This window comes from Cetorhinus maximus, chromosome 12 (genome assembly GCF_964194155.1).
Source record: "Cetorhinus maximus chromosome 12, sCetMax3.hap1.1, whole genome shotgun sequence".
NCBI lineage: Eukaryota > Metazoa > Chordata > Chondrichthyes > Lamniformes > Cetorhinidae > Cetorhinus > Cetorhinus maximus.
Genome location: NC_135890.1, coordinates 23362379 through 23388180, shown reverse-complemented (window position 1 = coordinate 23388180; position 25802 = coordinate 23362379). Strand labels below are relative to the sequence as shown.

At 44.4% G+C, this 25802-nt stretch overlaps 1 protein-coding gene across 1 annotated transcript; it reads left to right on the top strand.

The window, feature by feature from the left end:
• Positions 1–14230: 14230 nt before the first annotated feature.
• On the top strand, positions 14231–24448 carry drd4-rs (dopamine receptor D4 related sequence). Its single transcript, XM_078552900.1, has 4 exons — positions 14231–14467; positions 15889–16001; positions 21934–22526; positions 23732–24448. Exons 1-4 carry the CDS (start codon positions 14231–14233, stop codon positions 23944–23946), a joined length of 1158 nt encoding a protein of 385 aa, XP_078409026.1. The 3' UTR covers positions 23947–24448.
• Positions 24449–25802: the final 1354 nt, after the last annotated feature.

Below are 25802 nucleotides of genomic sequence, written 5' to 3'. Positions count from 1 at the left end.
CCGTAACCTTTGATCTCCTTACCAATCAAAGCAGGCGGCGTTTACATTTTTCATCAAACCTCATCCAAGGGCGGGATGAAATCTCCGTTATAAAATAAAATAAAAATAAATATCTGTGGACACGTTTTATGAGGTATATTGTCAGGGGCTTGATTGTGATGCATGGACATTTTTTTTGCAGCTTTTTAAACCTTTATTTAATCAGTTGGAGGTCTGCAGCTCCCTGAGGCAGTGCTCACCCATGCCCGAGGTGACGTCATCGCCCACCCTCTTCCCGCCCTCGCCCTGGCAGCGCAGAGCTTTTCAGCATGAGTTTCATGCTGGTTGGCCGTTAATTGGCCAGCAAGTGTGAAATTGCGGTCAGGAGCTAATCGCGGTCAGCGGTCTGTTTCCCAGCTGATCCTAGGCCCACCGATCGTGCGCTCCTGCCAAAGGTAAAATTCAGGCCCATATTTTCAGATTTGATTGAATGTTCAGATCAAAAAGCTGATACTATAGTTAAGTATATTCTTGAATGTCTCGTGAAACATGGTTTTGATGGCTCCTACCTGAAGCAGCATCTTGCAATGTTTGCTAATGACAGAGTGAGTGTTATGCTGGTACCAAATCAGGTGTAACTCTCAGAATTATGGAGCAATGCCCAGAAATTATTATTTGGCATTGCCTAAACCATAGATTAGAACTTTCAGTGGATGATTCAGTGACGGAAGTTACTGGAGTGAACCATTTCCATTCCTTTATGGACAAATTATACACTGTGTATAACAGATCACCTTTCAATCAGAGGCAACCGGCAGAATGCACTGCTGTATTAGAGCAACAAATTTCCAAAATAGGCCACATTTTAAGCACCAGATGAATAGCAAGGTCATTTCGAATAGTGTCAGCTGTGTGGTGCAACTATGAAGCATTGTGTGCTCATTTTGAACTGGTAATGAAAGATGAAACAAGATCTGCATCTGACAGGAAAATCTATGAGGGTCTGTTCAAGAGAATTTCCTCGAAACAGTTGCTCTTAGCTTAGCTCTGATCTACGATGCATTGCATGAACTCGCTATGCTCTCAGAGTGTTTTCAGAAATGCACTACAATGATTGTGTATGCAGACACAATGCAGGGTACACTTTTTCCATGGACTGAAAGAACGACTTTGCACAAAACCTCTTGAGACCAAAGTTGCAATCGGACAGGGAAAGTTTGGAACGGCCTCGGTAGGAAGCAACAGTAAGATTATCAGCATCAACTATCAGCAGTTTCCTACCAGTCTTGTCAATAATTTAGAAAATCAAATGTTCACAACCATGTCATTGAAAGGTTCTCATTCAGCCTCTGCAGCTCAATCCAGTTATGTATCTCTGATCAACCAATTGTGTGTTCTTGGCAAAGACTATTGGCCAGTTGAAAGGTCACCAAGTTATGGAGAATTGGCAACAGCTTCTCTCTGCAATCGGTTTAAATTGCTATCTACTCCTGTAATCAATGCATTCAGGGATTATGTGGAGAAAGCTGGACAATGCATTCCTCATGGTTTACAATCATTACTACACCGCACACAAGTAATTCCAAGCAGTACTGCAGAATGTGAGCAAGGATTCAATCAAATTAACTTAATTATAACACCAATGCGCTCAAGAGTTCTCATAAGCCGAGTATCAGTGCTCATGCTTGTCAAACTACACGGGCACCCCCTCCTGACACATTGGGACCCAACATCATAGATCACAACTTGGCTGCGATGTCACCAATCGGCAGAGGGCTCGAGGAAAAGACCTACCTCTCCCTCTAGCACAAGGACAAGACCTGCCTATCCCTCTAGCCCAAGGAATAGACCTGCCTCTCCCTCTAGCACAAGGAATAGACCTGCCTCTCCCTCTAGCACAAGGACAAGACCTGCCTATCCCTCTAGCCCAAGGACTAGACCTGCCTCTCCCTCTAGCACAAGGAATAGACCTGCCTCTCCCTCTAGCACAAGGACAAGACCTGCCTCTCCCTCTAGCACATGTGGAACCAGACCCATTGTGGAAATTATTGTGAAGTGTTGGTTGGAGAAGTTCAAGAAGCATCATGATATCAAGTTTTTGAAAGTTTGTGGTAATAAAGGCTCTGCAGGCTATGACGCCATTGAAAAATTTATTGATGAGTTGGCTATGCTAGTTTCAGATGAAAACCTTTTGCCTGAAAAAATTTACAATGTTGATGAAATGAGTCTGTTCTGGCAACACGCCCCTAGGCTAGACATGGCTGAGGACAGTGCACCAACTGGTATTAAGGATGCTAAGGATAGGTTGACTGTCCTTGGTTGTGCCAAGAGGCTGATACACACAAATGTAAACTGGCTGCAGCTGGGAAGAGCAAATGCCCCAGCAGCCTCAAGGGTATTCAGACATTACCTGTTCATTATTATGCCAATAAGAGAGCCTGGATAACCAGGGAAATGTTTGCTGATGGGTTTCACAGCCACTTTGTACCAGAGGCACGTGCACATTGTCAGGTAGCTGGGCTTAAAGATAACTGTAAAATCATGCAGGTCCTGGAGAATTGTTAAGCACATCTCCTGCTAAACTCCAGGTAAAGAACAATCTTTTTGCTACTTACTCCCAACACCCCCTGCCCCCCCACCCCCGTCCAACATAACCTCATTAATTCAGCCGATGGACCAAGGCAATTTTCGGCTCACGAAAGGTAAATGATAAAAACAGTGATGACAAGGGTGACATCGTGAATCTGGTAGAGAAAGTGCTCATAGATGAACATGTGTGACGGGTTGATAGATGTGCTCGAACAACGTGCATTTATAAATGAGCAAGAGATAATGTCAATCTATAAAAGACAAACTTGTGAAACAAAAACCAATGTTGATGAGGTAGATGAAGCTGGGAGAACTATTCAAGAATGCCTCTCAGCAGAGTGCATCAACACTCTGAGCCCTCTCCTGCAAGCAGAATCGAAGGCGGTGCCACAAGTGGGAACTTATTACAGGTATCCTGCATTTATTATTCAGTGATATATCTTACTTTTCTAGCCATTTTATTGATTTTAGACAATAGCCAGCCTAGGCTTAGTCTATTGTAATGCCAATAAGAGAGCCTGGATAACTAGGGACATGTTTTCTGATTGGTTTCACAGCTACTTCGTACCAGTCCAAGGCCTAGGTCAAGTTCAAATGGGCAGAATTTTGCCCTCGTCGGGCGGGTGCGGCAGGCAGGCCTGGGAGCGGTCGCAAAGCCGACAGCCGCCTTCGATCAGACCCTGACCCCGACTTCGCGCCGGCTGGCCAATTAACGGCCAGCCAGCATGAAACACGTGCTGCAGCGCTCAACGCTGCCGGGGTGGGGGCGGGAGGAGCACGTGCACTGAAGTTCGCGCATGCGTGCAGGTGCGTGCAGCAAAAGCGCCCTGAGGCACAGAGCTGCCTCAGGGAGCTGAAGATTTTTAACAATAAAAGTGAAGATATATAAAATAATTAAAACATGTCCCCATGAGCGGGGACATGTTAAATAAGAGCGTAAACAATTAAAAAAAAAAATCACTGGTCAAAGTCTCATCCCACCTGTGGATGAGGTTTCGCCAAAAATGCAAAGGCTGCCTGGCCTTTTCGCCCGCCCGTCAACCGAATGGTTGGACGGGCAGTGAAAACTTCTACTCAATTAATTGATTAAGGGACTTAGTAGGTTGCTGACTCCCCCGCTTGCCCGCCGACCGAAATATCGCGCGGGTGCGCGATGACGTCAGGATGCTCGCTTGATGTCATCACGTGTCATTTTGCGCTCGTTTGGGTTGGGCACACGCCCGCCTGATGAGAGAAAAATTCTGGCCTATCTGAAATCCGAATTGTGATTGGCCCTGAGGATTTTGGATGATGGATACGTGACCTGTTAAATATTGCATGAAGACATTCTAGCTACTATAAAGTCTAATGATTCAAAATCCCACTCCGTTCAAAATAAAATGCCTACCAGCATTAATATTTTTCACTTAAAAAGCATAGTTTACTGACTGTTGGAGACTGAAATGATTAATACATAGAAAAACAATGCAATGGTAGGTTTAGAAATGATATGGCCAACACTTTTTCTCTGAGCTCCTGCACCTCAAAATTTCCCACTACACCCACTGGGCATAATTAGACACAGGCAGGGAGATGGTCACAGTTAGACACAGAGAGAGGGTCATGGTTCAGGCGCAGGTGGAGAGACAGTCACAGTCAGACACAGGCAGGGAGACGGTCATAGTTAGACAGAGATGGAGAGGGTCATAGTTTAGACACAGAGAGAGAATCAGAGTTTAGCTCCAAATGAAGAGAGAGTCGGGGTTTTCCTTACAGAAGGAACAGTAGCATTTGTGGTTAATCCCAGCTCCTTGGGCTGTCTGCCGTCTGCTCCTACATTTTACATGGTGATGACACATGGCAGTAACAAGGGCAGGCTTCACTCTGTGATAAGTGAAGATTAAATTACTTTAATTATGTTTCAGTGTGTGGCAGTGGCTGGTGATTAAATCCAGTTAATCAGACCATCACTAATCCATTTGTTCAGCTACAACTCCCCTGTACAAACAGTGCAGATGGAGCCCACACAATGAAATAGTTCCAATCTCACTGGGATTCACTCTTTCCATTGCATTTAAAGCCTTCTGTTCAAGAATCACTAAAACCTGAATGGTCACTTGTTAATTTCTGTCCTACTCCTGAAGACTCAATAGACCACTTGATCTCTCTGAACTCATAAAAAGGGATATCTGATATTTTTGAGCCTTGAGTCAATGTCAGCAGGAGTTCTACCTGTTGTGGTATCACTCGATATCCACATTCATGCAACTACGATTAAAGGTCATCAGTCAGTGATCAGGAGCAGGAATCCTGGCTGATTTCTCCTCTCACTATTCCAGGAGTCATTGGACAGTGATCTGGAGCAGGAACCCTGGCTTAAACCTCTATGTAACCTAAGGATTCACTAGGCAATGACCTGTTCCCTACATGTGTCGATGGGTGTGTTTGAGACTAGAAGATTGGACTCTGGTGAAGGATATAGATTTTGCTGACGTTGATATTGTTACATTAAGAGAGAGGCAGACAGCTTTCTCCATTACTCTGTGTAACCTATCCTTCCTCACTCTGATTTAGAACTTGACTTTTCAAGGGATCATTTGCCATGTTAACTCACATCATCTGGGATGTGAGTGAGGTTAAGCAAGGTGTTAGCTGCAAACTGTTTGATGCGCTAGATCCTGGCACCGTCTCAATGAGCAGAGACACAAGCTGTTATGGGGCCTGGGTCAGCATTCTATTATCTTCTTGGTCAATCCATGTGGTCAATCATTTTGCTCTGGACATCAAGGTACATGGGATAAATGTGAATTGGAATGGGAACATCCGTACGCTTCAGTGTCTTTCCATGAAGTTCATTCCTTGCTTATCCTGTTAATATGCATTATCTTAAACTTTTTTTTACATTAAACTGCATCTTTCACTTGTCTGTCCATTCCCCACCTGTCTATCTCTTCTTGAAGTCTTTCACATTCCTTCTCATTGTTTGCTCAACCTCCTATTTTTGTATCGGCAGTCCCTAAGCCCAAATGCAAACCACCTAAATATACCAAGAATAAAAGGATACTCAGCATTGATCCCCTTGGATACACCTTTCTCCATTCCACACAAGACCCTTTTACCCTGGAATCTGGTGGAATCTGCTCTAACACAAAGATTCCTTCATCTTGCAGTAAACTGGTTATGCTGCTTGGTGGGGTGAAGAATGGTTTGGACTATCAGTGAGGGATTTGCAATTGGTTCCTCCTCACCCTGAGTATGACTCCTCTCCCACGATACAGTGGGGCCAACCTACTTTCACTCTGTCACCTTCTGAATTCAATAAAACACTCATTTCGGTTCTCATCTCACAGGTATCCTTGTGGAAAAAAGATCAGGAGCCCTCTGATAGTCAGATACTTCGAAGGGTTAAAGGGTTTATCTCACAACAAATGCTGTGAGAATTTGTTATTCCCATATGAAGTGTCATGCCTGCCGCCTTTCACATTAGCATTGACATCAAGGCAGCAATAGGGAAGAACAAGAGAAATTCAGCTCATTAATTTGTACCAGCAATCTCCTTCAAAACTTCAAACAACCCATCTCCTGCTCTTCTCTTTCAAACAAGCTTGTGCAGAGCCCAGTCCTTTTTGGGAAATTTTGCAGTTTTATTTCTTAAGATATTTTCAGAATGCTGTCGTACTGGTGTTCTGGTACTGGACAAGCAGAAATTTCCTCAAATTAAATATAAGGAAGACCAAAGCCACTGTCCTCGGCCACCACCACAAATTCCATTCCCTTGCCATTGATTCCACCCCTCTCCCTGGCCATTATCTGAGGCTGAACCACACTGTTTGCAACATTGTTGCCCTAAATTGAGCTTCCACCCCCATATCCACTCCATCTCCAAGACCGCCTACTTCCATCTCTGTAACATAGCCCTTCTCTACCCCACCTCAATTCATCTGCTGCTGAAACCCTCATCTGTGTTTCCTACATTGGCTCCCAATCTGGTAACAGTTCAAGTTTAAAATTCTCATGATTGTTTTCAAATCTCTCCATGGCCTTATCCCTCCCTATCTCGCCAATCTCCTCCAACCCTACAATACTCTGAAGTCTCTCCACTCTTCAACTTCTACCTCTTTCGCATCCCCGGTTTTCATTGCTCCCCCACTGGCGACCATGCCTTCAGCTACCCAGGCCCTAAGCTCTGAAATTCCCTCTCTAAAACCCTCTGCCTCTCTCTCCTCCTTGAAGACCCTTTTCCTTGACCAATCTTTGTGGTCAAAGATCAGAATCTTCTGTGATTGTGTGGTTATGTGTCCATATATGGTTCAGTGTCAAATTAGTGCCTGATTTAAGCTCCAGTGAAATGCTGTAGGACTTTATAACTATGTTCAAGGCGTTATATAAATCCAAGCAGTTGTTGTTTATAATGTCACCTCTCAGCCCTGCCGCCTGTGACATCAGTTGTAAGGTGATGGGTGCAAAAACTAAATGCCAGAAACTGCAGAAACTGGGGGAGATCCCATATTACCTGGTCCTGTCCAAAATTCTACACCAATTTCACAAATCAGATTAGAGAATTTCAGGGTTGTTGTGTCTTTTCAATTGGGGTCTGATGGCAAATCCCTGGTTTCTATCCATTACTGGAAAAACAGAAAATGATTCAGTAGTGTCGCATCCAAAGGGTCACATCCAGAGTGTCACATTTAGAGTGTCACATTTAGAGTGTCACATCCAGAGTGTCACATCCAGAGTGTCACATCCAGAGTGTCACATTTAGAGTGTCACATCCAGAGTGTCATATCCAGAGTGTCATATCCAGAGTGTCAAATCCAGGGCATCACATCCAGAGTGTCACACCTAGAGCGTCAAATCCAGTGTCACATCCAGAGTGTCACAACCAGATGTCACAACCAGAGTGTCGCAACCAGAATGTCACTTTCAGTGTCACATCCAGAGTGTCACACCTGGAGCATCAAATCCAGTGTCACATCCAGAGTGTAACATTTAGAGTGTCACATCCAGAGTGTCATATCCAGAGTGTCATATCCAGAGTGTCATATCCAGAGTGTCAAATCCAGGGCATCACATCCAGAGTGTCACACCTAGAGCGTCAAATCCAGTGTCACATCCAGAGTGTCACAACCAGATGTCACAACCAGAGTGTTGCAACCAGAGTGTCATTTTCAGTGTCACACCCAGAGTGTCACACCTGGAGCATCAAATCCAGTGTCACATCCAGAGTGTAACATTTAGAGTGTCACATCCAGAGTGTCATATCCAGAGTGTCAAATCCAGGGCATCACATCCAGAGTGTCACATCCAGAGTGTCACACCTAGAGCGTCAAATCCAGTGTCACATCCAGAGTGTCACAACCAGATGTCACAACCAGAGTGTTGCAACCAGAGTGTCATTTTCAGTGTCACATCCAGAGTGTCACACCTGGAGCATCAAATCCAGTGTCACATCCAGAGTGTAACATTTAGAGTGTAACATTTAGAGTGTCACATCCAGAGTGTCATATCCAGAGTGTCATATCCAGAGTGTCAAATCCAGGGCATCACATCCGGAGTGTCACACCTAGAGCGTCAAATCCAGTGTCACATCCAGAGTGTCACAACCAGATGTCACAACCAGAGTGTCGCAACCAGAGTGTCACTTTCAGTGTCACATTCAGAGTGTCACATCCAGGGTGTCACATTCAGAATGTCACATCCAGACTATCACATACAGAGTGTCACATCCAGAATGTCACATCCAGTGTATCACATCCAGACACATCCAACTGCAAAGACCAACTTCACCTCAAGACTCACAAGTGATAAATATGAAGCGGAGTATGTCGCCCTTGACAAAACCCTGGTGTGTGAAAGAGAGAACAAGAGAGGGAAGGAGAAAGGTGGAGGGAGGGAGAGAGGAAGAGATAAACAATGAGCAAGTGGGGAAAAGAGGCGGGGAGATTGAAAGAGAAAGAGAGGGCAGGAGAGGGAGGGAGTGAGGGAGAGAGGGAGGGGAAGGAGAGAGAAGGGGAGGGAAAGAGAGGGAGAAAGATATATAGGTGGATGGGGAGAGAGAGAGAAAGACAGATAGGGAGGGAGATGGGGCGGGACGGAGAGAAAGAGGAGGACAATGGAAAGAGAGAGAGAGAGGGAGGAAGAGAGTGAGGATGGCAGGGAGGGAGTGAAAGAAGATGAATGGGAGAGACAGAGACAACAGAAAAAGGAGATGGGAAAATGGAGGGGGAAAGAAAGGGAGAGAAAGAAGAAGAGGGAGAAAGAGAGTGAAAGGGAGGGAGTGAGAGAGGGTGGGAGGGAATGAAGGAGAGAGGGAGGGAGTGAGGGAGAGAGGGAGGGTGTGATAGTGGCATGGAAAGAGAGAATGAGAGAGAGAGAGAGAGAGAGGGGAGTGGGGGGTGGTGGGAGGGAATGCTGTAGCTGGCAGTCTCCACATATGGTTACTGGGAGGAGCTTTCATATTGCACCATTCCTGATCTCTAACATCTCCGTCCAGCACCTGCTCATCGGTACGGATAGAAACCTTCTCTCACTGAGACTGGAATTACTGCAGAAAACACCCGGTCGGGTCTCTCAGATGATGGAAACTGTCCAAAGTACACACTTAAATTAAGCAACAGTTTTCTACGACTTAAACTGCATAGGAGACTCTGGTGAGATTTCTAGCTGTGATTAACCTGTGGATCTGCATTAAGTTTCATTATTGCTGAAAATTGGAATCAGCTCCCAGGTTCCGTTAACCAGGGATTCATTGGAGTTGTTGAGGGAGCAGGTACTTCAGACTGCAGTTTGAAGAAGCAGGTACCCTTTACTGGAGTTTATATGAATGGCTTCTCCCTGCTGGAGTCTGTGGGAACAGGTACTCTGTGCTGGAGTCTATGGGGAGTAGTTTCTCTCCAATGGAGTCTTTGGGGAGTAGGTAATTTCTGCTGGAGACGGTGGGAACAGGTACTCAATACTGGAGTCTGTGGGGAGTAGCTATTCTCTGTTGGAGCCTGTGGGGAATAGCTATTCTCTGCTGGAGTCTGTGGGGAGTAGTTATTCTCTGCTGGAGTCTGTGGGGAGTAGTTATTCTCTGCTGGAGTCTGTGGGAACAGGCACTCTCTGCTGGAGTATGCGGGAACAGGTACTCTCTGCTGGAGTATGTGGGAGCAGGTACTCTCTGCTGGGGTATGTGAGGAGTAGGTACTCTCTGCTGGAGTATGTGGGAGCAGGTACTCTCTGCTGGAGTATGTGGGAGCAGGTACTCTCTGCTGGAGTATGTGGGAGCAGGTACTCTCTACTGGGGTATGTGAGGAGTAGGTACTCTCTGCTGGGGTATGTGGGAACAGGTGCTCTCTGCTGGGGTATGTGAGGAGTAGGTACTCTCTGCTGGAGTCTGTAGGAACAGGTACTCTCTGTCTCATTGTTGTGGATAGATGTCAAACATGAGTTTAAAAACACAGGTTCATTCAAAGATGCTGTTGTTTTTAACTCTGCCTAACCCTGGATTATACTTTTTGTCAACGGTCCAATTGATGCACAGGGAGCTGGATGTTTCAGATCCAAACACTGTATCATATTGCCTCACCCACACCTAAATACCCCTCACTCACATTCAACGCCTGTTCCCCCACCCTGCAGTCAGTGGGCTGAAGTTCCTGGTCAAGTATGTAATCAGTTCACTGCTATTTTTCTGTTGGCTCTGTATTTTATATGAGTGTGGTAAGAGAGACTATATTTGAGTGAACATTTAGCAGCTTTCCCTGCTCCTCTCACATCATTCACAGCTTACTTGAGGCGTTGGCTTATTCCATGTTATGTTTTGTGGAGCTTTAAAACTGTCCAATAAATTCTGACTATGTGCAGGAACTTTCTTTACAAATCCCAGTTTAGCATTTGAAAAGTTCTGGTTTATTAATCATCTGTCATTCAATTGATATTCCCCCAAATTCTTGTGGCTGTACCAATTATTGATATGTTACCGTCCCAATTTGGGCTGGGAGCTGAGCTAACTCTCACAGACACTTCTAACCATCTGGTTTTTAAGTACAGCCTCACACACCCCTTGGAATCTTAGAATGATAAGCACTGGAATAAGCCATTCGTGCCTTGGCAGAGCTACTCTCTTAATCCCTCTTTTTCCCCATAGTCCTGCAAATGTTTTCCCTTCAGATATTTTTCCAATTTCCTTTTGAGTGATAGTACTGAATCTGCTCCTACCACCCTTTTAGACAATGCATTTGAGATCACAATAACTCACAATAAAGAGAAGTCCCCATGTTGCCTCTGGTCCTTTTTGACAATCACCTTAAATCCATGTCCTCTAGTTTTTAACCATTCTGCCACTGGGAAAACTTTCTCCTTATTTATTCTGTCAAACCCCTTCATAATTTTGAACAGCTCTATCAAATTGCCCCTTAATCATGTATGCTGTAGGGTGAGCAACCACAGATTTCTCCTGTTTTTCCATATAATTGAAGTCATTCATCTTGGTCCCATTCTAATAAATCCGCTCCGTAATGATTCTAAAGTCTTGACATCCTTCCTAAAGAATCGTGTCCAGAACTGAAACCAATAAGCCAGCTGAGGCCTAACAAGTGATTTATTAAGGTTTAGTATAACTTCATTGCTTTTGTACGGTGCACCTCTACTAATGCAGCTCAGGATCCCAATGCTTTTTTTAAACAGCTTTCTCAGATTGTCCTGCCACCTTCAAGGATTTGTGTATATGTGCCCCCAGGGTCTCTCTGTTCCTTAATATTGTAGCATTTAGTTTACATCGCCTCTCCTCATTCTTCTTGTCACAATGTATTGCTTTACACTTCTTTACATTAAATTGCATCTGCCACATGTCTGCCCATTTCACCAGCCTGTCTATATCCTCCTGAACTCTGTTACAATTCTCCCTACTGTTTACTACGTTTCCAAGGATAATGCCACCTGTCAATTTGAAATTAGGCCTTCTACGCCCAAGTTCACATCATTAATATGCATCAGAAAGAATGGCAATCCTAATATTGACCCCTGGGAGACACCAGGCTTTACCATAATTCTGTCTTCTTAGCCAATTTTGTACCAATGTCCCTTTAATCTCAAGGGCTTTAATTTTGCTAACCAGTTTATTTTGTGACACTTTATCGAACAGCTCTTAAAAGTATATATACACATGCCTCATGGACTTCAATTTTGCTAATTTTCTCGATGAGAATGTAGAGCTGCAGAAAGGGATCAGAGCACCTTCAATTAGTGGCAAGGATAGATCCTGAATAATTCAAGTGATTAAATGCTTCCTGATCTGCCCCGTTCATGTCTTACCTCCTTGGCTTTCATTGACTGTTCCTTGGCTAATATGCCCTTGAAGTTCCTGTCCTGAGAAATCCATCAGGGGCACATCACTTACATTACTCTGCTCTCTACAGGACCAGACTGACACTGAGGGTAGGAGAAACAGACTGCACTGAAGAATTCCAAAAGGGAATTCAGTTTCTCATTAATTAAAGGTTAAAGGGATTATAGTTAACCTCAGTGCAGAGGGTAGAGAGAAAGGAAACCATCAGTAAAGGCTCCAACTCCTGATCACTTTCCAGAGTCTCAAACAAAAAGTGTGTGTTGTGTGTGAATGTGATTGTGAATGAAATGGAATGTAGACAAGAGAGAGGTATGGGAGGTTGGGTGAGAGGCATTAGTTGAGAGAGATGATGTATGAAGGCAACAAGGGACACTGATGTGACAATAATGCGTGCCAATGAGTTGTGATGCCAGAGAGGGAGTCGAGATGTAATCTATTTGGCAAGTTTTTTACTGTTTTTCTTATTTTTTTTCTTCCCTCTCAAAAGTGCTGACGCTTAATGGTTGGTCCTGTGGAACCCGGGAATCACTGGGCAGTGATCAGGAGCAAGAATCCTGGCTGATTGCCCTCTTCTCTCTCTAACTCAGGGGTCACTGGCCAGTGATCAGGAGCAGGAACTCTGGCTGATTTCCCCTCTCTCTCTCGAACTCAGGGGTCACTGCACAGTGATCAGGAGCAGGAACTCTGGCTGATTTTCCCCTCTCTCTAACCCACTGGGCAGTGATCAGGAGCTGAAACACTGGCTGGTTTCTCTTTCCCTGTGTCACTCTCACTGCTCCACGGGAGAGCAAAAAAGCCTTTAATACTTTGGAAAACAGCTTGTGCTTCTGCTTTTTTTATTGGAGGTGCTTATCTCTTTAAAATCCAAGACACAGCAGGGAAAAGAATCAGTGAGGTCCATGAGTCCCATAATGGAGTTTCAATGCTTGCAGATTCTGAACTCTGACTTCCCCTATTGGTACCAACAGTGACATTATTGCTCCCAGTGGTGGAGATCACAGAACCCGAACTGTCTGCTCAGTACTAACCCCATCTGAAGGGCTTCTCTCATCTTCTGTATGACTACTTCACTGAATCACTTTTTATAAGTCCATTTCTTTGAATTTTCAAAAGCAAAAGCTAAAGAAATCAATGGATTATTATTCAGTGCAATTACCACACACTGTTAGCGCATAAGCAAAAAGAAAGAAATTAACCGTCATATTGGGACACAAGTAATGAGTTATCTTACCTGATGATCCTCTGTTTCAATCCAGTTTTTTGATGTCTGTTTTCATGCAATAAGTGATTAGGATTTGGAATGCCCTGTCTAATAGATTCAATAGTAGCTTTCAAAGGGAGAATTAGATAAATACTTGAAAGAGAAAATGTTGCAGAGATATGGGGAAAGAACAGGGAGTGGAACTAACTGGATTGCTCTTTGAAAGAGCTGGTACAGACTCGATGGGCGAATGGCCTCCTTCTGTGCTGCACTATTCTACGATTCTACGATTCATTACATCAGTCATCGCCTTTGGAAATTCATCCTGATCAAACACAGATAAAGGGAGGGAAACGTCTCCTGTGGTAGGATGCTGGGTTTGAATTTGGATCTTTGAGTGTACATGGCAGATCCCAACTGCCCCAGTTTGGGACCATATACACCAAATTGGCAATTATGCTCAAACTATACTCTCACAATCTAAACTACCTTTGACAATCTCACCTCACAGGCAATCTATCTAGCGTCAAACAATTAACCCTGAGTGAAGGAGGTCATCTGTCCTGGGTCAAACAAGCGACTCTGGGGGATCGTTCAGCATTGAGAACCCCAAGCGGAAGGTCCCAGGGTAAATGGAGTATTGGTGATTAGAAATGTGCAGCCTTTACCATCTGCACATTTGGAAATGGGCCTGATGGACTTCACTGACCTCACCCTCACCAGGTCAGCCAAGGTGGGAGATGAACTGATTGTTCAGTTGATAGATCACTGCCTGTTGAATGGGGAGAGGCAGCACTCCAACACTTGGTAGTTATGCTCTGCATTCTCTGGATGACCTTCATATCAGACACTAGCTCATGTTCTGTCTATCTGTTTGGGGGGATGCTGAAAGCTGTAGATGCTTGGACTGGTATTCAGAAATGGCATGCATTGGACAAAGGTCCTCTATCTGATTCCACCCTCTGATCTTTTGATAAGTTGTTGCCTTCAGACCACTGGAGGCCATGTGAGACCCCAATGTGCATTACCCTAATGTGCATAATCCAATGTGTGTAGCCCCAGTGTGCGTTACCCTAACATGACTCAAGCCCTTTGCTTTTTTTTCAGATTGTCCTGAAGTGTGGAGTGAGTGGTGACTATTTGGTCACTTCACCATGTTCAATGGGACAGTGAATAGAACCCATGAGATTGACAGCTCTCAGTACAATTATCTTGCCCTCGTGTTTGGTGTCCTGCTAATAGTAGCCATCATCCTAGGCAATGTCCTGGTGTGCCTCAGCGTGTTTATTGAGAGATCCTTGAAGACAGCGACAAACTACTTCATAGTCAGCCTGGCCGTAGCAGATTTGCTTCTTGCTGTCCTTGTCCTGCCGCTCTATGTGTATACTGAGGTAGGGATTTCTCATACTCACCAATTAAATAATCCACGCGGGCTCGTCAGGGCAGTGTCATAGGCCTAACCATTTTCAGTTGCTTCATCAATGGTTTTCCCTCCACCATAAGGTCAGAGGTGGGGATGTTGCACAGTGTTCAGTTCCATTTGTAACTCGTCAGATACTGAAGCAGTTTGACCCCACATGCAGCAAGACCTAGACAATATTCAGGCTTGGGCTGATAACTGGCTAGTAATATTCATGCAACACAAGATCCATGCAATGACCATCTGCAACAAGAGAGAATTTAATCACCTCCCTTTAAGCAGCCATGTATATGCCATGACTACTAGAGCTGGTGAGAGGTCAGTTATTCTTTGCTAAATGGCAGGTATACTTAAAGGCTTCAACCTTCAATAAACATACATCTATGCAATGTCCTTGGGTGTTCTCTCAACCAGTCGCTGTAGCTTTGATTATGTCTATCATGGGTACGGTACAGTAAAGCTTCCTCAACACTGATTCAAGCAAACACTCCCATGGCAGGTGCAGCATGGGTTTGATACAGAGTAAAATTCCCTCTGCACTGTCCCATCAAACACTTGCAGGGTGGGTACAGCACAGGTTGGATATAGACTAAAGCTCCCTCTACACTGGCTTTGTAGCCAATGATTGGTGCATTTAAATACTGAAGTTTTCAGAACAGAAAATGTCCACCTGGTCAAAGATGTTTCACAGATCATTTTAACCTATCCAGATTCTTATTGGATCTTTCAATCCCAGCCTCATCTCTCCATATTCCTCAATCCCAACTATCACCGCACACTTCAACCCCATTCACCCACCTTCTCTCCAATATCCCCTTCCAACCTATTCACGTTCTCCCCATATTCTCCAATTCTCCCTGACAACCTTATCCCTCAATGCCTTCTATCTCCAGCAACAATTTTGATTGTCTCCTGGCCTTTTGACCTGTTAACTGTACTTTCTTCAGACACTGACCATTGATCAAGGGTCTTGCACAAGGGCCCTCCATGTTATGCGCAGGGCATGGGTGGACACTGAGGAACCTCCAACTTTCAAGAGCATGGAATGCAATCTAGAAGGGTCTTGGCCAGTGGTTGATGTTTAAACTGCTGAGATCCCACCAACCTGGAGCGTTCCTAATGTCCACCAGCCACCACGCCTGTAATGGTCTTACCCACCTTCCCACTCCAGAAGGTTCCATGAAGAAGCATTCTTTCCAACCCTGTTTTAAGAACCAGGCTTATGGAATGTCAGCTCATGGCTGCAGCTTTCTGATTTAAGTAGCCATGTCTCTATTTTGGATAATCACTTGTCATGTTATCTCAATCACTTCTTGTGTTAGTATGAGGTCCCACTGGCTGTATTTGTGTTACTGGTGTTGTCTCAAACTCAATGCATCTGCTTTTCTCCAGTTTCAGGGTGGGATTTGGACTCTGAACATCTTCCTGTGTGATGTATTAATGACAATGGATGTGATGCTTTGCACAGCCTCCATTTTCAACCTCTGTGCAATCAGTGTGGACAGGTTCGTATCAGCATTCACATCTCCCATCAGTCTCACTCCACAGAACCTGTCTCCAGTAAGTTCCAGGTTGAGGCGGCTGCTGAGCCTATTGATAGGTGTGAAGGTTTTGTCCCCTATTCTGTCAGCATCCCCTTAAATTTCAATGTTTCTTTAAACAGCAATTGGTACTGACATTAAGATAAATTGGTGTATAGTTTCCTGGATTGTTCTATCTCCCTTTCTATATACAGGAATAACATTAGAGCCCAACGATCCATTCCAAAAAGCTTTAGTTCTCTGAGGTTCCCTAAATAATTTTTCAGATAAAGATTGAGAAGAATGTAAGTAAGACAAAGACCAAAGCAATAAAATGGAAGAAAGCTGAGTTTTAGGGAATGAGAATGGAACTTTTGAAAGTAAGCTGGGAAAATCATACTGACAAACATCCAGATAGAATGGTAATGGGAAACATCAAAACAGCCCAGGAGATAGAGTCCACCCAAATGTATGAACAAACTAACTAGTAATGAATGAATAAAGAGATTAGAGCAAAATTGAAACTCAAGAAAAAGACAAACATTAAGTGCATCGAGTGACAAAAAGGGTATATGAAATGGTTAGGAAAGAAGTTAAAAAAAAAGCAAACAGGAAGGCAAAGAAACTACAAAATTAAATTACAAAGGATAGAAGTAAAGTATTCTACAGACTCATAAACAACAAAAGAAAAATCAGAATAAACATTTTGGCCACTAAGGGGTGCATAAAATAAACTCACAGGCAATGACAGTGAAAGACAGAAATATATTTACTTTGCCCCCATATTTACCAGGGAGATTAATAAAGTGGCCATTAGATATCAAAAGAATATGAAGACATTTAAGATAGAAAGGCGGGGGGAAGAGGGGTGATTGATAAACTAATCCAACTTAGAAATGAAAAAAACCCTTGTCTGGATGGAATGCATCGTTGGACTCTAATGTTATTCCTATATATAGAAAGGGAGATAGAACAGTCCAGGAAACTATACACCAATTATCTTAATGTCAGTAGTAGGAAAGACAATGGAATTCTTGATCAAAGATGTAATAGAAAAAACATCTAGAATCTGATAATATAATAAAGAGTAGTCAACATGGATTCTAAAAGTAAAAGTTATACTTGACCAAATTTATTGAATTGTTTGAAGAAGTAACAAAAGGTAGATAAGGGTAATATAGTAGAGGTAATATATTTGGATTTACAAAAATCTTTCAATAGGTATACCATAGTAGATATATGACAAAGGTCAGAACATGTGGAGTCTGTGGACAAGCAGCAGAATGGATAGCAAGCAGAACACAAAACAGATTAGGGTTTAAAGATTCAGGTTGGCAGAAGATGGGAATTGGTATTCTACAAGGATCATTGCTGGGACAACTGTTCTTCACCATCTACATAAACAATTTGGGCACAGGAATCAGAATTACAATTTCAAAGCTTGTGGATAACACACCAAATTGGGGTAGTTAATACAGAGGAGGTTAACAACACAATATGGGAAGACAGTAATAAACTTGGAGAGTGGGTGTATAATTGGCAAATGAATTTCAGTAAAGAGAAGTGCCAGATGGAACAATTTTGTTGGAAGAACAAGGAGGGCACATAGTCCTTGAAAAATAAGTGTCTAAATGGGATAGAGGAACCCTGAGATCCGGGGTTAAAAGCAGAAAATGCTGGAATACGCATCCGTAGTATTTTGCTTTTACCTGAGATCTAAGGGTTCAGATACACAAATTGCCGAAACCAGCCATTAAAAATAAACAAACACTGGTGCTCATTTCTAGAGGGATAGAATTGAAAAGCAGAGGGGTTATGTTAAACTTGTATAGAACCTTGGTTGACCACACTAGGGGGTGCTGTGAGCAATTGAGAACATTAAAAAATAGGAGCAGGAATAGACCATCTGGTCCCTCAAGTCTGCTCCACTGTTCAATACGATCACAGCTGATCCTTGACCTCAACTCCACTTTCCATCCACTCCCCATATCCCTTGATTCCCCGAGAGACCAAACATCTATCTTAGCCTTGAATATATTCAACAATAAAGCATCCACAGCCCTCTGGGGTCAAGAATTTCAAAGATTCACAACCCTTTGAGTGAGAAAATTTCTCCTCAACTCAGTCCTAAAAGATTGTCTCTTATCCTTAAACTGTGGCCCCATATTCTAGGTTCCCCAGCCAGGGGAAACAGCCTCTCAATGTCTACCCTATCATGCCCTTCAGAATCGTGTATGTTTCAACAAAGTCACCACTCATTCTTCTGAACTCCAGAGAGTATAGTCCCAATTTACTCAGCTTCTCATCACAGGGACCAATCTAGTGAACCTTAATTATAATGCCTCCAGACAAGCTAGCTCAGGTGGCTAGACAGCTAGCTTATTGATCAGATTAATGCAAACAGCACAGGGTTTGATTCCTGTTTTAGCTGAGGTAGACTTGGGATCGGCCTCCTCACCCTACAGATAGCAAGAAAAAATCAATGCACTTTGCTGTGGTTCAGTGAATGATCACCAGATAACGCAAGATCTCTTTGTAGCTGCTTTGTGTCCTCCTCACAGCTTACATTTCCTTTGTATCATCAGCAAACCTAGATCTTTGTCAATTTGTCCAAGTCATTAATATAGGTTGTAAACTGATCAGCCCCTATTCTGGTCTCCATATTATAAAAAGGATGTAAAAGGTACAAAAAAGATTCAATAAAATGATACCAGAACTGAGAGGCTGCATCAAGTAAAATTGAATAGGTTAGAGTGCCTTTCTTTAGAAAATGAAGACTGAGTATTTATTGCAGTAATTGTAAGTTAAATCATTTCTTACTGTTATGGGGATCACGTGACTGTATAGACTAATCAGCCCTAAGCGTGAGGAATCTTAGGGGTAGAGCTTTTTAGCTTTGGTCTTGGAATAAGCATGTAGCCTCATCAGGAGTCTATAAATAAAGTTTACTGTTTCTTACAAGAAACCTGTCCTGCACTTCCAAGTTTATTATAATTGGCGACGAGGATAAATAGTGTTGATGCAGCACCTCGGCTTGCGACTGTGAGTATTTCGATTTTAAGGGAAGAAAAGAAGTATACTCACCAGCAATGCCTCTCTTCGGCAGAATTGACCCGTATGACTCATCTGTCGAAGACTGGAGTCAATACATTGAGTGATTAGATTTCTACTTTGTAGATAACGAAATAACTGCGGAGGAGAAACAGAAGATAATTCTCCTAAGTGTCTGCGGGAGCAAAACCTATAGTATAATCCGTAGCTTGACAGCTCCAAATGCGCCAAACTCCAGATCCTTCACCAAGCTAGTCGACCTCGTGAAAGGGCATTTTCAGCCTAGACCCTTAAGGATCATGCAAAGATTCGAGTTTAATTCTTGAGTAAGAGCCCCCAGTGAGTCGATCGCAAAGTTAAAACAATTAACAGAGCACTGTGACTTCGGTGATGCTTTAAACGACTTGTTGCAAGATTGTTTAGTTTGCGGCATAAACGACGACCGATGATGCTATTCAGCGCCGTTTGTTTGCAGAAGTTGAGATAGACCTGAAGCGTGCCATGGAGATAGTGCGAGCAATGGAGAGTGCTGAGAGGGATTTTCAGGCTTTGCAGAGTGTGCAACATGGCATTGTTTTGCTGCTGGGCATGGTGCAAAGATCAGGGAGGCTATTGCGAAGCGGGACACGGTCCCTAACACTAGAAAAGCAAAAAGAAATGATGGAAGCAACTCACCAGTAACCCAGAAGTTGAAGTGTCACCATTGTGGGGGAAATCATGCACCCAAAGTCTATAGATTCAAAGAGGCAGAATGCCACTACTGCCACAAAAAGGGCATGTTGTTAAACAGTGCAGAACTCGATCCAGGCAGCCAGACAGCAAGTCAAGTTAAATGAAGTGCACAACATAGATGAGTCAGAAGTTACTGAGGCTGATGTTTATTCCCTACACAATCTGAAGGCCAGGAAAACTGAACCAATCATTGTTACACTACAACTAAATGGAAAGCCTCTGCTCATGGAGGTAGACACAGGAGCATCGTTCACAGTGGTGGGAGAAAACATCTTTAAATACCTCAGAGAAGGTACTCAGCCATTAAGTTTGGAGAAAATCACCGCTTAGTTAAAAACATATACAGGAGAAGCAAAGCAAGTGAAAGGCATCACCTCTGTACCTGTATCATACAGACAACAGACAGCTCAGCTGCCAATAATTGTTGTAACAGGAGAAGGACCTAGCCTTCTGGGCTGTGATTGGTTGAAGGAAATCAAACTAAATTGGTTAGGAATTTTTCGGGCCAGGACAGGAATAAATCCTGGGTTGACAAGGAAATATGATGGTGTCTTTTGAAATGAGATAGAAGAACCGAAGAACCTTTACAGGGGATGCAAGGATCCCTCAGGTCAGAGTTGGCTCCATGGGAAAATCATGAAAAGCAGCGAAACGAATACAGTGCCACTCTGGACCAACTGAAGAAACAGTTGGACGAAAAAAACCCAACAATGTTCAATGTTCCAAGAGGAAACCAAAAGACACAAACAAGAGACAGAAGAACTGAAGAATCACTTGATAGAGACTAAGGAGGCATTAGAAGGAAAAGCCATGGAACTTTCCAAAATGCAAATGGGTACCTCAACCCCTGAACTGAACTCAAGTTAAGATTACACCAGAGAGAAATTTGGTCGACTGTGAAATTAAAATGAAAGGTGAGACAAAACCCTGTGGCAAACACAAAAATAAAAGTCAAAATCAAAGCTGAAAAGCCAGTAGAATAAGTGTCCAGAACCCTTCAGAATTGTTAATGAAGCACTGACTTCATACAAGATTGAATCTAGTATTCCCTAATTTAGAGGGGTAGGTGGAGAGAAACCAGGGCAGTCAGAAAGTGAATCATGATGTTCACAGTAAAGAGCAAGAGTTTACTGTGGGAGAGATTTTGTATGAAATTTTGCAACTGGACCGGGATGGGTCCCTGGTACAATTGTCTCTGAAACAAGGCCTTTATCTTATCAGGTAGAAGTGGAAAACAGGATTGTTAGGAAATATGTGGATCATCTCGAAAGTCGAGAAACTCTCCAACAACCAGTTAATCCACCTGAAATTGGAGTCAAAACTTCGGCCCCTGAGGTACTAGATCAACAAAGAATAGACATACTAGATGACTCTGTTGAAGTAAATAATTATGAACTGCCATCGTCTAGGGATGTCCCAGAAGCTGCCGTTCCTATGTAAGGTGATCCAATGGAAAAACCTCCAGCTGTAGATTTACATCGTCCACCCGAGTCTGAAAACCTCCTCAAAGGCTAAATTTATAATGGCATGAACTATATATAATTGCGTATAATATGCGTTGATGTTTTTTGTAAATAAGAAGGTAAAACAAAATTAAAGGGGGAGGAATGTAGTAATTGTAAGTTAAACCATTTCTTACTGTTAAGAGGATCACGTGAATGTATAGACCAAACAGCCCTAAGTGCGGGGAATCTTAGGGGTAGAGCTCTTTAACCTTGGTCTTGGGACAAGCATGTAGCTTCATCTGTGCTTCTGTCTGATGTATATTGGAAAGCAGCCAAACCAAGAGAGTTGGTTGAGTGAAGTGGCTTGAAATGATGGTCTAGAAGTCTCTGGGAGCTGCTCCGGAGCAGGTAATATCACTGGAAATGTGGCATTAACTCCGTCTACGTGCACGTCAGAACCACTAGACAGAGACAGGGCCCATCAAACACCAGATCTTGTCTTTGAGTGTGTTATGGTGTGTCCAGTGTACAAAATACCAGTGGGTCAAAGATCACACCTGGGCCTAGAGTCAATGGTCATTGGTCGCAGCAGAATGTAAACTGGCCAATTTGAACTGTTGGAACTTACTTCGATTCCTCTGACAAACTTGCTGATCTACTTTTGCTCAATGCCTCTGTCTCTTGTGCAGGTACATTGCTGTGATTGTACCCCTGAAGTACAACAGAAACCATTTCAGTGGACGCCAGCTGGTTCTCATCATAGCCACCTGGCTTCTGTCTCTTGGGGTGGCCTCTCCAGTTATCTTTGGGCTCAACAATGTTCCTAACCGAGATGTGACAGATTGTAAACTGGAGAACGGCACTTTTGTGGTTTACTCCTCCATCTGCTCCTTCTTTGTCCCATGTCCGATTATGCTGCTCCTGTACTATGGAATGTTCCGGGGCCTCAAACGCTGGGGGGAGAGCCGGATAACAACACTCCCGGCCCAGGAACACCAGCTCTCCTTCAAGCTCAGGCCCAGCAAGGGCGAGAGGCAAGTGGTTAAATACTTGGTGCCAAACCTAAGCCCCACTGCAGCTAAGAACATTCCTAAAAGTGACTTAATAACGACGCAGCTCGATAACACGTCAGACGTGGAAACACCAGAAGGAGCAAAGGTGGGAACCCCAAAGGAGAATGGACTCGTGTCCCGTCAGGGCCTGGGGAAAGGGGCCCTCGGGAGAAGCCGCAGAGTCAATGGACGTGAGAGGAAAGCAATGAAAGTCCTACCGATTGTAGTAGGTGGGTGCTCATGCTGCAACACGGCTCTACGGGATGGGCAGCAGAGACATTACCCAAAACAGCCAGACTTCATGTGTGAACTGAGATAGCGAGGATGGGCAGGTCACAGAGAGGGTAGGGGTGGAGAGTGAACGGGGGAAGAGAGTGAGGGGTGGGGTTGGGGGGGGGAGCTACAGAGTGAGGGGATGGGGGAAGAGAGGGGGCGGGGTGAGAGCGAAGGGGGTGGGGCGAGAGGGGATGTGAGAGAGTGAGGGGTGGGGAGAGCGGGGTGGGGAGAGGGTAAGGGGTGGGGCGAGGTGGGTGGGGAGAGAGCCAAGGGTGCTGGGGCAAGAATGAGGGGGGGTTGGGTCAAAAGTGAGGGGCTCTGTGGTTAGAATGAGGGAGGTGTGGAGAGAGTGGGAGGACAGATAATGATGGGTGGGGGTAGTGGGGTTGGGGGAAGAGGCTGAGGGGGTAGAGGAGAGTAAGGGGACAGAGAGTGACAAGATTGGGTGGAGTGAGGGAGGGGGAGAGAATCGGGGGAGCGGGAGAGAGTGGAGGGCTTGGGGGGGAAAGAGTGAAGGAGGGTGGGGGGAGAGTGAAGGAGGGTGGGGGGAGAGTGGGGCAGAGAGCGGGGGGAAGAGTAAGGGGGTGGGGAGAAAGAGTGAGGAGGTGGGGAGAGAGTGAGGGGGTTTTGGAGAGAATGAGGGGGTGCACAGAGGGTGTGAGAGGTTGTGGAGAGAATGAGGGGGTGCAGAAAGGGTGTGAGGGATGTGTGGAGAGAATGAGGGGGCTGCGGTGAGAGTGAGGGGGCTGGATTGAGGTGGGGAGCGTGTAAGGGGTGTGGGGAGGGAGAAAGTGAGGTGATCTGGGTCATGAGTAAGGGAGGCTGGGGCATGAATGAGGGCCAGTGGGGAGAGTGAGGAGGTCTGGTCAAGAGTGAAGGCAAGTGGGGAGAGAATGATAGAGGTGGTTGTGGAAGCAATTGAGGAAGGGGGGTTGAGTTAGACTGGACAGGCAGGAGGGAGAGTGAAGGAAGCAGGGTGAAAGGGAGGGAGAGTGACATTGAAGAGAGTGATGGGGGAGAAAGAGACTGGGGACGGAGTGGTGGCAGGGGATGGAGTGTTTGGGGATCATAAACACTGAGCTTCCATCCTCTGGGAATTGGGGATGAACCAATTTAGAGAGAATAATTTGATTTAAGTGCCTGTATTTTTTCTCCTCAGGATTGTTCCTCGCTTGCTGGACTCCATTCTTTGTCGTTCATATCATGAAGGTTTTGTGCGAGGCCTGCACCATTGGCTCCATGCTGATCAGTGTGGTCACATGGCTGGGATATGTAAACAGTGCCGTCAATCCCATCATCTACACAGCCTTCAACACTGAATTCAGGAAGGTCTTTCAGAAGCTGCTACGCTGTCAGACATGTGCAGGGCCTTGACAAATCTGCACTGTGTATCCATGCCTAGAATAGTCAAGAAGAAATGTCTTTTGAAGATCTGGGAGGTTGGCAGCCCCACATACCCGACGAGGATTTGTTGTCTCCTCCACTCCTCCCTCCGAAGGAGCCATCTCAGATTTCTTCACATGTATTCCACCTCTCAGGACAGTTCCGTTCTGGCTGAACTTTTTTAAACGGACTTTTTAAAATCCCCCCTTTGCTATTTGAGTCAGTGAATCAGTTGACTAAAGTGGAGCATGCGGCAGGAGAGGGAGCTGCCTTGGGAAGGGAGGAGGTCAGAAGACCTCAGAACTTTGATGCAACTACATTGGCAAGTTGTGGGTTTACTTACACACTGAGGGGCACTCTGGGCAGAGATTGTCCTCTGGAGAGAACTATACACCTACATACCGGGCAGGTGCCAGGCACCTGCTACTATCCAGTGGGTAAAGAGATGGCAATTGCCTGGCACAGGGGAAGAAGATTCACATTGGCAGTAAGATCGAGTGGTTCCTTTGATGGAACAATTCATCTAGTGCCACTCTCCCGCCTTTTCCCCCAGTAGCCGCAAAATTTTCCTTTTCAGATAATGATCCAATTCTCTTTTGAAAGCCTCAACTGATCCTGCCTCCACCACACTTTCAGGCAGTGCATTCCAGATCCTAACCATTCATTGTGTGAAAAAGATTTTCCTCATGTCGCCATTGCTTCATTTGCCAGTTACCTTAAATATGTGCTCTCTGGTTCTTGATCCTTCCATCAATGGAAACTGTTTTTCTCTATCTACCCTGTCCAGACCCCTCGTGATTTTGAATGCCTCTACCAAACCTCCATTCAACCTTCTCTTCTCCAAGGAAAACAGTCCCAAATTCTCCAATCTTTCTTCGTAACTGAAGTCCCCCATCCCTGGGACCATGCTCGTGAATCTTCTCTGAACCCTCTCTCACGCCCAGAACTGGAGCAAAACTCTAGTTGAAGCTGAACCAGTGATGTGACCAGTGCCAAAATGGTGCCTTTTAATTTATGCTGAATGCTGCTATTGATATAACCCAACAGCCTGTTAGCTTTAGCTATAATCCGAGGCATCAGGTTAGTTGAGGTAATTGAGCTTGTCAAATTAATTGAGCTTTCTGCACTAGTTGAACCCTTTACTATCGCCACCTCAACAGGAAAGGGAATAAAATTTAAAGAGTGGGCATGCCAACACCAACTTCTCATAAATCAAGACAGACATTCTTAAAAATCAGATGATTTTGTGTAAAAACTTGAATAGCTGTTTTTTTTCCTAACCTAAACCAATGCAGATTGACAAATGGTTTATAAGCCTTGCCAAAGAGGACAACTTGCATTTTTACAATGTCTTTCATGACCACAGGACTTTACAGCCAATGAAGTACTTTTGAAGTGTTGTAATGTAGAAAATGCAACAGTCAATTTGCACATTGTAAGCTCCCACAAACAGCAACGTGACAATGACCAGCAATGGTGATTGTGGGTTACATATTAGTCAGGACACCAGGGATAACTCCACTGCTGTCCTTTGAAATAGTATCACAGAATCCTGTATGTGCGCTTGAGAGGACAAACATGCCCTGGTTTAACATCTCATTAAAAACACAGCACCTCTGGCAATGCAGCACTTCACTGGAGTGACTTAACTTTCATTCCGAAATCCTGGAGGGGGACTTGAACCCACAACTTTCTGACTCAGAGATGAGAGTTCTATCAATTGAGACACAGCTGATGTGGACACAATAGTATAATGGTAATGTTACTGGACTAGTAATCCAGAGTCCCAGACTAATGTTTCAGAGACATGAGTTTAAATCTCACCACAGCAACTGGGGCATCTTAAA